The sequence below is a fragment of the Panthera uncia genome (assembly GCF_023721935.1).
Source record: "Panthera uncia isolate 11264 chromosome C1 unlocalized genomic scaffold, Puncia_PCG_1.0 HiC_scaffold_4, whole genome shotgun sequence".
Lineage (NCBI taxonomy): Eukaryota > Metazoa > Chordata > Mammalia > Carnivora > Felidae > Panthera > Panthera uncia.
Window position 1 is genome coordinate 76,802,956 of NW_026057585.1, and position 16,958 is coordinate 76,819,913.

The 16,958-nt window shown below is 54.5% G+C and overlaps 2 protein-coding genes across 2 annotated transcripts in view; both read left to right on the forward strand.

Moving 5' to 3' along the window:
• Nucleotides 1-16,958, forward strand: part of CSF3R (colony stimulating factor 3 receptor) — a 475,591-nt gene that overhangs the window by 160,963 nt on the left and 297,670 nt on the right. The gene's annotated exons all lie outside the window — the stretch shown is intronic.
• Nucleotides 1-16,958, forward strand: part of GRIK3 (glutamate ionotropic receptor kainate type subunit 3) — a 185,856-nt gene that overhangs the window by 143,023 nt on the left and 25,875 nt on the right. Inside the window, exons 3-5 of the mRNA XM_049617484.1 lie at nucleotides 4,852-5,109; nucleotides 12,033-12,214; nucleotides 14,594-14,647. Coding sequence (XP_049473441.1) covers nucleotides 4,852-5,109; nucleotides 12,033-12,214; nucleotides 14,594-14,647 — 494 coding nt within the window. The remainder of the gene's footprint in view (nucleotides 1-4,851; nucleotides 5,110-12,032; nucleotides 12,215-14,593; nucleotides 14,648-16,958) is intronic.

The following is a 16,958-nucleotide window of genomic DNA, read 5'->3' on the forward strand; positions in this document are numbered from 1 at the left end:
CATTCCTACTACCATCGTCACAGTCATGACGTTGACATCTTCGTCAGCACCAATCTTATCAGAATTGTTATCACCTCCATTCGCACCCTTGACAACATCACCACTCCTACTGTCATCCTTCTCATCTTCATCCCTGTCGTGGCGTCAGCATCTTCGTCATCGCCAGTCTTGTCAATACCAACATCATCACCACAATTCCTGTCATCACCGTCAAATTGTCATCACCTCCTCTCTCAGCAACACTTGTATCACCGTCATTATTCCTACCATCGTCATCACCATTACTGCCACAGCACTGACATTTTTATCATCATCAATCCTGTCATCATCCTCTCGCCATCATGTGACAATATCAACATTGTCATCCTTTCCATCTTCGCCACTGCCATCGCCACAATCATCAACAGCCACACAGTATGGTCTTCACCATGACAACTCTCATTGCTATTACCTTTATCATTGTCTTCACAATTGATGTCGAAATCAGAATCTCCTCCTTCAAGATTGCTCTTTTTTTAATTTAATTTTTTTTAAGATCGCTCTTATAATCCTCTGCAGAATCATAACTTGCATTATAACACTCTCCCCTGCCTCAGTCAAACAGGATACCTAGACCTTGGGCCTGGGCAGGGGGCCATGACCTAAGAGGTTGGGCTGGGTGAGGGTGAGGGTTTAGGAAGTATCAGGCACAGGTCAAAGGGGGAAATCCAAAAGGCAGATTCTTGGAGGTGATAGTGAGGCAATGAAACATACTAGTCATGTGACCAAATTATCAACTAGAGGGTCCCAGAGACAAGAGGAAAAGAGTAGAGACAGGTGGAAACCAGGGACTTCATAGGACAGCTAGAAGGTTCAAAACTGGGGTGAGAGGCAGAGCATGAGAGAAACCAACAGATTTTATAGAGTGCTCACAGCCTCAAGCTGTGGGCAAGAGGGGGTGACCAGGCCTGGACAGCTGTCACCATCTCCTTCATGTTGTATGCAGCCTCCATGGCTACAAAGGGACTCCTACATGGTCTCTTCCTTCAGGGAGCACCTGCTCTCAGGGGGACAGAGTGGCCAAAGAGACACTCAATACACACAGAGAGCAGAGGAACAGCATGAACGAGCAGTGAGTGTATAGGACAGAGCATGGCCTCCTTGGGGCGAAAGCCCTTTTCAAAAGGAGAACTTCCTGAAATTGGACACCAGCAAACCCGGGTTCCTGTTTTTGAAGCATTTATTATCCCTGGGGTTGGTTAATCTCACACAGAGCGCCACCCAAGGTCTCTTGACTGTAGGGTGGGAACAGCAGGGAACAGCAGTGCTTTCCCAACTTGGTCCCCAGTCCTACAACTGGGGGGGGTACTGGGAAGGTGCCACGTGCCCCACTGGGCATCTTTTCCTGCACCTGGCATTGGCCATGAGGAGCCCTGATCACCCAGGAGATGTTCTCTGTGCTGGCCCTGCTGCTTCCCATCCAATGCTGCCCTGTCCCACATTCCAGGTGGTTCCAGCAGACTCCTGACAATAATTGGCTCACCCCCCCCCCCACCCCGCAGAGTGCTGTATCTTTCACCTGCGCCATAAGTGGCATTCTCCAGTGTTCCTGAGGGAAATACAAATCTCAGGGGAATAAGTACTTTATATAATACATCCCGGTCCCAGGAGGCAGAGAGGGAGAAGGGAGTGGATGTTCATGAAGAGGAAAAAGTACCCTGAAGACCACCCATTCTGATCAATTCAAAACCTCCCTAGGGATGGATGCCTGGTTGGTTCGGTCACTAGAACATGCAACTCTCGATCTCAGGGTTGTGAATTCATGCCCCACATGGAGTGTGGAACCTACTTCAAAAAAAAAAAAAAAAGAAAAAGAAAAACCACACCCTATATCTTTGGATCCATTGGTACCACCCTTAGCCCAGGCAAGAGGCCCCTTTCTCTGGGTCCCTGGGTCTGTGCTTTGGAGGGGCTGCCCTCACCCTCCTCTGGTCAGTGTCTCCTTCCAGAACAAAAGGTTAGTGGGACCAAGCGCACTTGCCTGCCAGAAGCCTGGGCCCTGCCCTTCTAGTCCTAGAAGTATCTAGAACGCTGAATTTCCTACCCACTTGATCCTGAGCCCATGTCCAGGCCTGCATGAGCCTCTTCCTGGGGCTGTCCTTCAGAGGGACAGCCATACTGCCACGGTCACATGCCTGGGCCCTTTCCAGGGGTGAGCAAAGGGCAGCTGTTGGCACAGATGTGGACAGAGCTTGGACATGGGAGCGGGGTGTGCACATGGAGAGTGCAGGACCCCTTATGGTTCACGGTGGAGCCGACAATAAAAGAGAGGGGGAAGGGTGGGAGCTGCCCCCCCTTCCCCCACATCACTGCCTACGGGAAGTCTCCATTCTCACTTGACTTTCCAGGTTGTTATGAAGGTGTATTTGTCAATGTAGGAGGAAAGGGTGTGTTTTATGTGACAGTTTGTTAGCTTGACTTACATACAGCATTTAAATATTTGGCCACATAGTATGTGGATCTCCATTTGTACTCTCGTTTGGGGCTCTGCAAATCCCAGGGGTGGCCTGAGCACAGTAGGTCATTCCCAGAGGCCCTTGGGGCAGCCAGGACATGTCTGAGCCCCCTGTGCAGCGATGCTTAGGCGCTGTGTCTCGCCTCCCGCATGTACCACATGTTCATACGCGTGCATGCAGTATCGGTCCTGTGGCTGCAGGCTTGGTGATGCTCTATTGATGGATTGGTTAGGGCTCCTCTGGTTGCAAGTGACAGAAAACCAAATCCTAAGTGGCTTGAGCAAGAAGAGAGCGTATTGGTTCATATAACCAAAGCCCAAGATTCCACTTGATCAGGGGCTCTTATTTCGTCCTCTCTGGCTCTGCTCACCACCACTGATGACTCTGTCCCCAGATAAGCACTGTACTTGCTTTGTGAGTACAGGGTGGCTACTGCACCTCCAGATCTTACCCCCCCCTCTCGCCTCCCCGCCCAACCATGTCCCATTGCAGAAGGAGAGTGCTACCTTCTCAGCGTGAGGTCTCATGGCATCCCATTAGCTCTGACTGGTCACATGGCCATTAAAACCAATGACTGTGGCCTGAAGGAGGCCAGTGTCTAAGGCACTTGCCTTAACCCTCATGGCTTGGGAATGGAAAAGGCAGTGGAGCCCAAAGAAAAATCAGAGACAGTTGCCAGAAGAAAGGGCAATGGCTCCTGGGGAGCCCTCTCCCTGACTGCCCCTGACAGTTCCCACTGTAGGGATCTTTTAGAGACAATCCCTACATGAGCCTATGCCGCCTTTTGAGCCTGCAGCTGCCCTGAGGCTGCTCATTTAATGCTCTGCTGTGCCCACCAATGTTTGCCCTCCCCAGAAGCATCGGCCGTCTGGCCTGCCTGAGCTCTTGGCCCCCCGCCCAAGAAAGCAAACTGTTTGAAGGCAGGGATTCAACACACGTTCACTCAGCAGATGCTGGGAAGCACGTACTCAGACCAAGTACTGTGTTCAGTACTGTTTAGGTACTATGAAGGTACTGTTTATTGTTGAGACAGCGGTGAACAACATAGATCAAGCCCTTGCTGCCTTGTGCTTACATTCTGGTGGGAGGAGAAAGTCAACAAATGAGTGAGACTTCTGGTGGTCATTTACTAAAGAAAGAAACAAAGCAGGGTGTGGGGTTTAGGGACCATGGCTGAATGGGGATTTGTATTACAGGTTTGGCAAGTGATGCTTCTTTAATAAGGCCACACAGATAGAAAGACCTGAGGGGGGTGAGGGGAAGTCATATGGATATCTGAAAGAAGAACACTGCAGCCAGAAAGGACAGCAAGTGCAAAGGCCCTGAGGCAGGAGTGTGTTTGGCATGTCTGAGGAACATCATGGAAGCCAGTGGGGCTTGAGTGTTGTGAGGGAGGAAGAGAAGGATGGGAGATGAAGTCAGGAAAGCGGGGGTGGTAATGGGGACTGGGGTGGGTCAGGGATGGGGAGGAAGTGCAGCAAGCAGGCCCTCATCAGTCACTGGAAGGACTTTGGCTTCAGACTGGGTGAGACTAGAGCCTTTGGACTCAAAGAGCAATGTAAACACCTTAGGTTGTGAGAGGAAGGAAGGCAGGGCGGGCCCCTGAGGAGTCTGGGGCCGGGGAGGAGGCTCCTGCAGTAACCCAAGCCGAAGCGGATAGTGGCAGTGGTGAGAGGCGGTCAGATTCTGAAACATCCCCATGGTGGAGCCGCAAGATCGGGATGAACTGGGATGTGGGATAGGAGAGAACAACGGGAGTTGGGGCAAAACCAGGGTTCGGGCCATAAGGCACTGGGGTGGTGGAGCTGGGAGGCTGGGAGGGGAGGAGGAGTCGCGTTTGGGACACGTCAGGTCCGAGATGCATCTTGGACACTCACGTGGCCGTGTCCAGGGAGAGGTGAGACGTGCACGTTTGGACTTCGGGGATCAGGCTGGGGCTGGAGGCTTAACAGCCCCCAGCGGGGAGGGGTTTCGTCCTACCTGTTTCTCAGCCTTTGCCCACCGCCCAGAACAGGACCAGGTATGGAGCTGGGGGTGCCCAACGGAGTGACGATAACGTCAAAAGGAATCACCATCTCTGTTTCACAAGCCGTGCTGAGGGTCTTGTGCCCGTGATCTCGCCCCGCCTTCCTGTGATCCCCTGAGCCCGGGCGATTGCAACCCCGGCTTCCAGATGAGGAGACAGGTTCAGAGAGAGCCTCGGTCATCCGCCCTCGAGGGCTCCAGCGTGTTTATGGGATCGTCAAAATCACTGCGTCCCCATGCCCGCAGCACCCCCCCCCCCACCACCCCCTGCAGCCTGACGAGGCCCGGCACTGACCCCTGCTCCCTGTCTCCCCTCCTCCCTCCACCGCAGCCTGTGACCAGCTGGCGCTGGGGGTGGTGGCCATCTTCGGGCCGTCACAGGGCTCCTGCACCAACGCAGTCCAGTCCATCTGCAATGCCCTGGAGGTGCCCCACATTCAGCTACGCTGGAAGCACCACCCACTGGACAACAAGGACACCTTCTACGTGAACCTCTACCCCGACTACGCCTCTCTCAGCCACGCCATCCTCGACCTGGTCCAGTACCTCAAGTGGCGATCGGCCACCGTGGTCTATGACGACAGTACAGGTGGGTAGCCGGGCCCGGCTGGGCTGAGGGCGGGGAGGGAGGGGGGCAGAGCCCCAGGGTCAGGCTCTTGTCTGCTCGCCCAACTCAGCTGTCCCCGGAGGAGGATCCACACTCACACCTAAGCCTTATCTAGTCACCCGGACACTCCCCCCTGCACTCCCCCCGCAGCCTCGGGCTCACCAGCCACACTCCCACCTTCCCCACGCTCCTGCCTCCACCCCTGCAGCCTGCTCAGGTCTGCGCTCAGCAGCCACCAACCAGCTGCACTCACCCCTGCCCAGCCATGCCCGACCTGCCGCGTGCTAACGGCTCACATTCCTGCCTGCAGCAAACGTACCCGGCTCGGGACTCGGACCGGCCCGTGCGTGCGTGCCGGCTCTGACGCTCAATAGCTGTTCCCCCGCTTCCTCTTTCATTGCAAAGACTTGAGTCCCGAGACATTTCTTAGCCTGGCCTCTTAGAGAGTGACCTTGGCAAGTCACTTAACCCATCTGGCCCTTCTCTGCCCACGTGTCAAGTCGAGAGCTATTGCATCCAGCCTGGAAAGAGCCCTCCAGCTCTCTGCTGCCTGTGATTCTATGTCAGCTCTTGATTACCTCCTAATGGGGTGTGGGAATCATAGGGAGAGAATCCCTCAGAAAAGCTGTCTATTTAACTCGGGATTCTACGAGCATCTGTTGATTACCTGCTATGCCCAAAGTACCAGACAGGAGATCCTGGAGGGCAGGGCACCCCACCCCGGCTCAGTGCCCCCAGCATGAGGCGTCTGCCTTTAAGGGGCACTGGCACCTGGCTCCGGGTCCCCGCCAATGTTTTGGGCAGCCCTGTAGACGATCGGTCTTAGCACACTGCTGGGAATGATAGTGTGGCTTCGAGCCTGCTTCCTTGTCCGGACATGAGCCTTGCGTACCTCTGGGGCTTAGCACAGGGCCTGGTACAACATAAATGTTTTTAAGTGCTTGTTGAACTGAACTGAACTAAATCGAATTGAAAAATCGAGAGGAAATAAGTTATAATCAAATTTTGCAGGAAGAGAGTACAGGGCACCGGTAAGGAAGAAGAATGAGGATGTGGTGATCCCATCTTCTTTCGAGGAGTTAATCATATCATAGGGGCATGAGTCCGTACCCAGAGGTCATTGGTCATTCCAGGCCATCAGAGCTAAGAATCCGGCGACAGGTACATACAGTCAGCGCCAAGGCCCCTGGGGAGAGGAGGCCCTGTGGCCTTGGCTAATCTGTGCTGACTTACTAGAGAAAGAGAGACGTGAGCTAGGCCTTGAGGGTGGATGGACGGGGAGAGCAGTCGCGAGGGCAATCACAGGAGGCGGGGGCAGCACCAGCAAAAATGAGGAGGCGGGACGTGCACCGCAGCTTTCTCAAGAGCAGGGCCTGGCTGGGGGAGAAGATTCACGTTTGGAGGGTGGGAGGAAAAGGTCAGATAAACAGAGCATATGAGGCTGTGCCAGGTCTCTGCTGTCTAGCTTCAGAGTTCAGACTTTATCTTGGAAGCAGCCAAGACCCCATTGAGTGTTGTTGCGCAAAGAAGTAGAATAATGAAAGCAGAGTTTTAGAAGGCGGCTGTGACGGCCATGCTCAGGGAGGATTGCAGGGAGAGCCCGGAACAAGAAGACAAGCAGAGGTGGCCGGATTGATCCAGGCAGGAACAAAGGAGGCCTGGATTCGAGGGGCTGCTTGGAAGAGAGCTTGGGGCCGGTGGGGGAAGGGAAGAACTGGATGTGAACAGAGTGATGTTGAAAAGGTGTAGCTGGAGTGTCACGGACACAGAGCAGTCAGAGCAGCCTAGTTGAGTTCAACTTGATTTTCAATTTGGTTCCATTCAGCTTAACAAACATTTCAAAACGTGGGGGAGTCCGTGGCGTAGCTGGTTCGGTCAAGAACACAATGGGTACTAGGGGTTCGGTCAAATAATGATCTGACTTTGATGATGACTAGTGGGTGGTAAGAGGTATGCTCCCAGAATCAGGATATTTCAAAACGTCAGCTTGCGGGTCATCAAAGCCCCGGAGCGGGAAGCACTTAAGAGCAGGGTTTGGCTATATCTGCTCTGGGGGCTTTGTGCTTTCCGATGTCTTGGCTGGAGTAACAGACAACTCAACTCAAACTGACTCAAGCCATAGGGACTTCGTTATCTGACTGACATGAGGTCTAGAGATGGGCCGGTTTAACAGCTCAACAGAGTCAGGACGCTGGGTCAGTATCCCTGCAGTTCTCCTGGCTTTCCCTCTCATAGTCACAAGAGGGTTGCCGCAGCTCCTGCCATCACATCCTCATGTGATGATACTCCAGAAAGTAGAAGGAAAGAGGTAGGAGCCAACGGGATTTTTCTTAATGTGACTCATGCCTCTTACCAAGAAGGAAAATCTGTCTCAGAACCTTCCAACAGACCATCTGTCCAGCTCGCTGAGTCTGTGCCTACTACCTTAAGCATGTTCAAATAGGAAACAGATTGCCACTAAGTGGCTCTTTTTTTTTTTTTTTTTTTAATGTTTATTTATCTTTGAGAGAGAGAGAGGGAGCATGAGTGGCAGAGGGGGAGAGGAGCGGAAGGGATCTGAATCAGGCTCTGTGCTGACAGCACAGAGCCTGATGCGGGGCTCAAACTCACAAACTGTGAGATCATGACCTGGGCTGAAATTGGACGCTTAACCGACTGAGCCACCCAGGCACCCCAGCCACTGATTGGCTCTTAACCAATCACCAGTCACCTCTTGGGACTGGCGCACTGCCCCCTGAACAAAATCATGGCTCTCTTCGCCCACCTAGAAGGGGGCACAGTGCACCAGTTTCTACAATATTTATACAATAACACTGTGTAAGAAACCGCCCCCAAAACGGAGTGGCTTAAAACAGTATTTGTTTAGTTCACGAGTCTTCAGGGTCAGTGGTTGGCTGAGTTAGCTAGGCGGTCGTGCTCGTCTCAGCTGGATCACTCACATGCCTGCGGGTCATTTGGCGGTCGGTTGATGTAAACCGGCCTTGGCGGAGATGACAGGGGCAACGGGCCCCTCCTCCACCAGCAGGCTAGCCCAGACATGTCATGACGGTGGCAGAGATGCAAGAGACCAAACCCAGCGTGCAGTTCCATTTCGAGCGGCCCGTGTCCAATGCCTGCTAATACCCCGTTGGCCAACACAGGTTACATGGTTGGGTCCAGTGTCATTAGTGGGGCAGGTCACCTGCCCACAGTTGGAGGTCACTGCAAAGTTACGTGGCCAGAGGTGTGCCTTTAGGGAGGGGTGAAGAACCAGGGTCACCAATGCAATCTACTGCAGGGAGAACTCTTTTTTTTTTTTTTTAATGTTTATTTATTTTTGAGAGAGAGACAGAGAGACAGAGCATGAGCGGGGGAGGGGCAGAGAGAGGGAGACAGAGAATCCGAAGCAGGCTCCAGGCTCTGAGCTGTCAGCACAGAACCTGATGCGGGGCTCGAACTCACAAACCATGCGATCATGACCTGAGCCGAAGTTGAGCGCTCAACCGACTGAGCCACCCAGGCTCCCTAAGGGAGAACAATTTTAAATGTACCCGGGGACCCCATAGATGCGGATGACCAACTGATGACGCAGAGAGGTCAATGCCATTGAGAGAAGAGTTCTTACAGTTGCCTAGAAGCGGGAGGGGGCACGTCGTGGCACGCAGAGCCTCATGGAGAAGCACCAGGATCCGTCAGGAGGCAGGGGCAAGCGGAAAGCATGGGCACGAGCCTTTTTTACTCCGGAGACTTTAATTATTTTATTACCCTAATGTAGCCTATAGTACAACAGGTGGGATTTGTTAGGCGGAGACATCCTCTGTGGGGCAGGAAGCAAAACACAGATGTTGGGGGTTATAATGTGAGCCTTGTGTACTCAGAAACAGAGGGAGAGTAGGAACATAGACAAGTGCGGCCATTAGTTTGGCGCATGATTTCGGGATGCCAGATCCTCAGTTACAGAATATTCAAGAGTGATTATTACAGGAACCAACAGGGTTGGCCCGTGACCTTTGACAGGTGGTCGCCTTCACAACCTGATCTGCACCCAGAGACAAACTGGTGTCGAGAATGAAAGGAAGGGTCTTGGAAAAACCTGGGGTGGAGGGAAGGGCCCCACTGTAGGAGCCAGCCAACAGGTTGAGTCTCAAATCTTGATCCCGTTGCTAGCATGCTGCGAAACCTTGGCAGACCACGTGACCTCTGTGAGCCTCAGTTTCTTCGTCTGTAACGTTGGGAAGAAAAGTCTCTATTCTACATGCCTTCTAGGACAGGGAGATGGTTAAATAGGGTAATGAATATGCAGAAGTGCTTTGTAAGTGAAAAGCATGAGTCCAACAACCATGATTCACTGCAGATATTTTGAGAGAGATTGATTAGGGAGGCAGCCAGGAAGAAAAGCTCATCTTGGGCAAGCCAAGAGCCTCATCCTCTGTTGTGGGGGGTGCTGAGACGAGCCTCTGGTCTCCTTTGGGAATACGCTGATGAGAAGGAGGTCTGACATTTGCTGCTGGAGAATGTGGGTCACTGTGTATTACACGGGGCAATGCACTTGGCTGACAAGTAGACCCTGGTGGCCTCTGCTCCAGCATGCAGGCTGTCCCCGTCCTCATGTCCTGGATCCCCAAAGCCCACGTGCCTGCCTACCGAAGCTGGGCATGACTCTGAACACTGAGCGAGCGGGCGCAAAGTGAAAACTCGGAGGCTTGCAGGGTAACAGGTGTGAGCGGGCAGCGGCATTCACCCAAACTGAGAATTTCTGGGGTTAGTTGGGGAGGGAGGGTAAGGCTGGGTGTGTGTTCCAGAGGGGCTCGAGGCCCCTCCGTCCTCTGCGAGGATCGACCGATACCCTTGTTCCTGTGCCCCATCAAGTTTAGGAAGCACTGTGACCCCTGTTTGATCCAGATCATTCCAGGATGCCAGAGCCCTCTGCCAGCCCATGCACCTGGGTCTGCGGCCTTCCAGGAGACCGGGGTTCCTGATGACCGTGGCCATGGCAACGCTTGTTTGGGAGCTCCTTGGGAGGCTTAGGTCACAAGGATATATCTCTGTCCTTTCCAGCAGAGGGGAACGATGGATACCATTCAAACTGCTTTCCTGGTGACCAGCCGTCAGGAATGGAGAGGAGAGGCTGACCAGATCTAGGCATTTGTATCAGAAATGCATTTGGAAACCCAGATGCTCTGTTGGAAGGCTCTCAAAGTAGGCTGTCTGCGTGGGGGGACTCTGTCCAGACAAGGGACACTGAAATAGTTGATTGCAAACTTTAATCCAGAGAAAACTAGCTTAAGCAAAAACAAACAAACAAACAAACAAAAAAGGAGGAGTGGATTTTGTTGGCTGTGTTTACTGGAGAGTTCAGGAGTAATTTTAGCTTCAGGTACTATTTGATCCAGAGGCTCAAATGGGTATCATTAGGACTTACTTGTCCTGACTTCTGTGGTTTTGGAATCTTTCTCAGGTTCTGTGTGGTGATGCCCAGAGTTACTTCCTCCCTCTTTGGAGTGAAGTGGAAAAGGGGGGGTAGCTCTTACCAGTTGCTGAGGCACCATTTCTGGAAGTCATCTGATAGGACCAGCTGGTGTCACATACCCATCTCTAAGCCCGTACCTATGCCTGGAGGAATGTGTGTGCTGATTGGCCAGGCTGGGGCCGCATGCTGTGCCCCTAGAGCTGGGGGTAGATCCCTCCTGAGTCATGTGGTGCGAGCATGGAGGTGGAGTTGCTCCCCAGAGGAGAACCCCAGTACTGTCGAGGGGGAATGGCCTGTAGCCGCTGGACAGCATAATTAGGACACAGACGCTAAGCCCTGACTGTGGGCGGAGAGCCTAGTGGGCAGAGGGGATGGCCTACTTGGGACCCTGGCCCCTGCTGGCTCAGCCCCTCCCTGCAGTGGGGGGAGGTACGGAGGGCAGCAAGCAGGCTTGCTCCCAGGCTAAACAGAGGGGAGTCAGCAAGAACGGACCTTGAAATAGCTACGGAAATGAACTTAATTAGACCTAAGTAAGCCATTTGTCTCCAGGAAGTGACATTCAGTTTTCCCTGAAAGTCCCCAGATTAAGTGGTTTCGCAAAATGCCAAGGTGGAGGATGGATTTTTCAGTGTGGGGAGAAAAAAAAAAAAAAAAACCCAAAAAACAGTAAGTCAGTTCAATTACGGAAATTTGCGTTGAGCACCACCTAAGCGCCAGGCCCTGTGCTCGAGGCTGCGGGGACCCAGGGTGGGGAGTGAGACGAGCTGCTGAGGGCGAGGCCACCGGGTTGGAGGAGGGGGTGTTTTGTTTGGACAGAGCAGTAGGGGTAGGCTTCCCGGAGGAAGCGATTCCATTGAGCCTGGAAAAAATGGGTCGGGTTTACTGAGGTAGCCTGTCCTTGGGTTGGGGGACACAAATACCACGTAGGCTTATACAGTCCCAACAGTAGTTGGTACAGAGGAGCCTGGAGGCTCCACTTGTGCCACATCCTGGAGGCAGGTGCCACGCTTCCCAGTGCTGCAGGTGGGGTGATGAAGAGGGGTGGTCTCGGGTCTGGGCTCCGTAAATCTGTATACCCCCTTCTAGTTTAGAGGGGAGCGGGTAGGTGTAGTCAGTGGGAACTTGCTGTCTCTGTGCCTACTTTTGGATCTGCACGTGTTGTATGTGTTTCTGTGTCTGCACACGCCCTTATTTACATATGTGAACAAGCCCAGGCGTATGTCCGTATCAAAGTACGCATGTCCATGTAAACATGTGTTTGCGTGTGCACAGCCCGGTGCCTGTGTCCGGACACATAACCGAGTCCGTGCACATGCACATATCTCTGTGGGCCACGCGTCCACGTCTGTGTGTGTCCCCAGACCTGTGGCCGCAGGCGTGTGTGGACACCCGAGATGCCCGCAGCTGTGTATACCTGTGTGCACACATGTGTCTTTTGCACCCCGGGGCCTCCCAGGGCTCATCCGACTGCAGGAGCTCATCATGGCCCCATCGAGGTACAACATTCGCCTGAAGATCCGCCAGCTCCCCCTTGACTCCGATGACTCACGCCCCCTACTCAAGGAGATGAAGCGGGGCCGTGAATTCCGCATCATCTTCGACTGCAGCCACACCATGGCCGCCCAGATCCTCAAGCAGGTGCGTGAATGCGGGCCAGCCGGAGGGATGGAAGGCATGGTCGGGATCTGCCTGCCACGTCCCCCCGCCTTCCCTTTCCCACACTCGGGCGTGACGCCGGCCGGAGTTCGGCTGGACCCCAGCTCCGCTTCCTTCTGGCGATGGGAACCGGCCTCTGCGAGCCCGTTCGAGCAGCAGCAAAAGGGACGCAGTGCGGTCTTTAAGCTCTGGCTTGGTGTGAGGATGGAATGAGACCAGGGTTGAGCCCAGCCTGGCACCCGGAGGGTGCTGTGAGAATGCTAGCTTCGGTGCCATCACTGCAGGTGGGGGTCAGGGGGTGCCGCGCAGGGCCTGAAGCCACACAGGACAGAACATTTCAGGAGGCACGGAGAGGCCTCGGGGTCGCGGGAAGAGCCCCAGGAGTGCCTCACCGCCTCTTCCGTGATGAGTTCCCCGTAGCCCACAGCACTTGGTGTTACTCTTCCTATCACTAGGTTTATTGAAGTTCCCCGCACCATCTGCTCCTCTTTGCAGTGACAGTGGGGGAGGAAAGTGGCTCTCGGTCCCGGATGGGCCTCTGTTCCTTCCCAGACGCAGCCTGGCATGGCATGCTGGGAACAAGAGCAGTGTCTGCCAGCTGCCTAAGAAATAAACAACGAAATCGCCTACAACCCCCTTGGAGGGTGCTGCAGCTGAAACCCAAAACACTCCAATTTGAGCCAGTGCTCTGTGTAAAAGGCGATTATATGGTCCCAGAATGTGTCCCTGGTGATAGAAGGAGGCATTCCGTGGGGCTCTATACTCATGACCCTGCGAGAGGCAGGTGGGGGGTCGGGGGGAGACACGGAGTGCAGGGAGATGGGCGCTGAGCTGGGGACGGGGCATTTTCAAGTCCGTGGGGGGTGGGGGGTTTCCGGTCTCAGCCTCCAGTTGGGCCTTGCCAAGGGGATGCCCAAGCCTTCTGGCCGCCTCTGTCCTCCCCCAGGCTCCTTCACACAGCAGTTAGATAGCTCGTTTGGGGGTTTGAATCTTGCTTCTGCCCTTGGGTGTTGTGCGCCCAAGAGCGAGGGACCCCGGGGTCGTCCCCTCCTCTGTCCGTGGAGCCAACGATCCCTACCTCAGCCGGTGACAGAGGATTCTGTTGAGACAAGGCAAAGAAAGAGTCTAGCCCAGGGTCCAGTGCACAGTCGGCACCCGGTGTGGGGCATCTTTACAGTCACAATGGAGGAGACCCACACTCCCCAGAAGTCCCTTAACCCTCCTCCCGGGGCACCTGCCAGCGCTTCCTTCTATCACGGAGTAATAGAGACAGTCACGACCCCGGTTCGCCGAGTTACTATGTGCTGTGTCCATGTAGCCCCTCACTGCCACCCTGGGAGGTGGCAAGGATTATCACGCCCAGTTTACAGGTGAGGAAACTGAGGCTCAGGGGGAAAGGAATGGACCCAAGGTCATCCAGCCAGAAAGTCGAAATTTACTCCCCACATCTGCCTAACTTGAAAACATCCAGAATTAAAAGTGGAGATTTTGTGCTCAGCAGGTATACACTGCACCCCACAAAGGTAAATACATCCATTTACTGAAGCCTTTTCTGAGCCTTGAACCTGCTGAAGCAGGCTGTGAATCTCCAAAAGGGCGAGAGAATGAGTGACATTTTCCAAGTGGACTTGAGCCCGTGACATTTATTCCTCCAGAGCACTTTGTGGGCCCAGAAGATCTTTGCAGAAAATGCATTATGGTAATTATTATAGATGATAGGTTTCTAATAAAATACATAAATGTATACAATGCAGGCTTCATGGTACATGGTAATAATTCCAGCCGTGCGGGCTGCTTCGTGGTCAGCTGGACCAGGGAAGCCTGGCTGTCTCGGCCCCCCTGGGAGGCTCTCAGCCTGACCACAGCCTCTCCTCCTCAGGCCTGGCTGGAGGCTGGTAGGGGCTGGGCTTTCCCACACCTCTCTCTGGAGCCAGGACGGTGAGCTCCGCCGGGTGGAGTCAGGGCACTGGCAGAGGCGGTCTGGGGCTGATCCCGGCGGCATTTCTCTTAAGTGTGGCAGGCCCGAGATGCTTACTGAAAAGCCAGACTACCGGGCCCAGCCCAGCCCTGCGGAATTCGGAATCTTTGCAGAGTATGGCTCAAGATTCTGCGTTTTAATCTGTCCCAGGTGACTGTCCCGGACACTCCCGTGTGAAACCCGCCGCTGTCTACCAGCCGGTCGTTGTCGCTTTGGGGAGGTGGTCTCAGAGAACAGCCCCCTCCCTGCGAGGAGCCAGACTCTCCCAACCCCCACCCCCACCCCCCGCCACCAGTCCGTCCAGTCCTCACCACTGGAGTGGAAGTGGGGAGGCTGCTTCTCGGGCACTCCCTGCAAGTTGCTAACGTTCTGCTTTCCCGCAGGCCATGGCCATGGGCATGATGACGGAGTACTACCACTTTATCTTCACCACTCTGGTAACGTACCGCTGGGTTATGGCACGGGTCAGGGTGGGACCCCCTCGGAGCAAGGTCAGCCTGGTGGGGACAGTTGCTGCAGCTAGAGAAGATTCGCGCTGGCCTTGCTTCCTGAGGCTCTAGGTGTGGGCCCAGGCAGGGGCACAGGGATATGTTTGTGGCCCGCCCACTTTGAGACGTGACATCGTGTTGTGACCGAGGGCAGTGAGTCTAGACCTGCCCATGCGAACACAAGCCCCTCTGATTACCAGCCACGGCCTTGCCTCGGTTTCTTCATCTGCGAAATGGGCACGATCATGGCCTCTACCCCCTAGGATGGTTGTGAGGACTAAATGTGCTGATTAAGTAAAATGCTGAGAGCGCTGCCTGGTTCGTGCAAAGAGCTGTGGAAGTATTAGCTGTTCTTACTATGGTGACCCCGGCCTCCCAGCCCACACGCTTCGCCTCGAATGTCTCAGGCCTCACACAACAACAGGCATTGCTACTTTGGATTTCTGTAGCATCCCCGCCAAAGTCTCCCCACTCACTGTCAGCCGGCCCAGCCCACCTGCAGGCTCCAGATGGGTCCTGTCCAAACTCCGAGAACATTTAGGGCCATTTAAACCCATTAGGATAATTAGTTGTGGCCTGAAATCAGCAGAATGAAGAGATCCCCGTGCCAAAGGGGCCCCAGCACCCAGCCGCCCTGCGTGGAGCCAGACACCCTTGCACCTCCCGGGGGCCCTGGGGGGACTGTTCCATCCAGCCTTGTTCTGGGGCAAGTGACAGCATGGCTAACCATTCTGTCACTGAAACGAGCTTCTGCCATCTGCATCAGCCCGGCAGGCTTCTGTGTTCCTTCATCCATCTGGGACCCAGCGGAGAGACTCCGCTGAGTCTCTCCTGACGACTGGCACTGAGGCCCTGGCCTCAAGGAGCTCCCCTCCTGTGCGGTCTGCACCTCCGTGTCTAGGTCCTTCGGCAGGCTCGTGCCATCACAGGCCTGGACAGATGGCCGTGGGGCACAGTGCAGGGAGACACCAGGTACGGAGGGGCCGAGGGAAGGTGGGAAATTCGAGGCAAGAAAGCAGATGCTTACGTTGTTCTTGAAGGATCAATAGGAGTTCACCAAGGAGAGAGGGGAAGGAGATTCCACAGGAGAGAACAGCATCAGCAAAAGGCAAGAGGCACATTAGCGCTTCCCCGGATTGCTTGGGGCTGGCTCGCTCTGGCTGATTGCCAGACCCCGTTGTGTTCATCTCTTCACAAATCCACGTTCAGCGATAGCACGTAGGTGGCTTGAAGTCAGCCATGGTGGAAGGAATATTCGGGCCACAGAAGCTGGCAAAGACTACAAATGACAGTTTTTAGCCTCCCCTCCCCTGAGAGCTGGTTATTAAGCGTTGGCCAGCACACCATTTCTTATTCCCCTCCCTGCACCCCCACATACCCTGTGCCCGTGGCAGAGCTCAGGGGCCACCCTGCACATTCTCTTGATCCAGAGCTCAGACCTGGGGACGTGCCAGGAGTCACGCTGGGAGAATGGGATCCTGGAAACTGGAGACTGAGATCAGGCACCTTCTCCCGCAAGTCCCTGCTGGATTTCTGCCCACCCAAGCTGACTTTTCCATGCCATGCTGTATGCTGGAAAGTCATTGCAGGCTGGAGGATGAGGCCACCAGGTCTCCCATGTTTTCACCTCTGTTTGGAGCCCGGAGCGAGGCAGAGGAGGAAGGCTGGGAAGGTGTGGTGGGCACATTCCAGGGGCCCAAGGCCCTGTCCCCTGGCATGGCAGCCCCGTGCACCCCTTCCTGGGCTCCTGGGGTGCGGAGACCAACGTCCGGGCCCTTTGCCCTCTGGCCTGACTCCACCTTTCAGGCAACACTCTGGAGACGGCACCTCCCTAGTGACCCCAGTTTCCTTACGTTAATGCCATTGCCCTCCTGGGGGCGAGGCTAGAGGTCTTAGAGGGAGGCTCAGGGCAGGGAATGCCCTGGGGTTTCCTCTGGCCCCAGACAGTGTCCACTTCTCTTTTTCATTTCCTTAATTCAAGCATCCGTTTACTCCCTTGTCCAGCAGCCACGTACAGATGTTCTCAAAGCCCCACGGACTGAGCAGGGCACTTGGGTGGGAGACAGTGTGCAGAGGTGGACCCAACACAAAGCCCACCAGCTGACAGGCTCCCTTCATGCACGTAAGGATCAAGCACTGCGACCCGTTCACCTGTACATCTCCGGTGCCCAGATAGTGCCTGGCCAGGCAGCAGGTGGCCATTAATGCCTGAATGAATGAATAACGACAGTACAAAGTAGAAAGTAATCAGTCAAGTTAC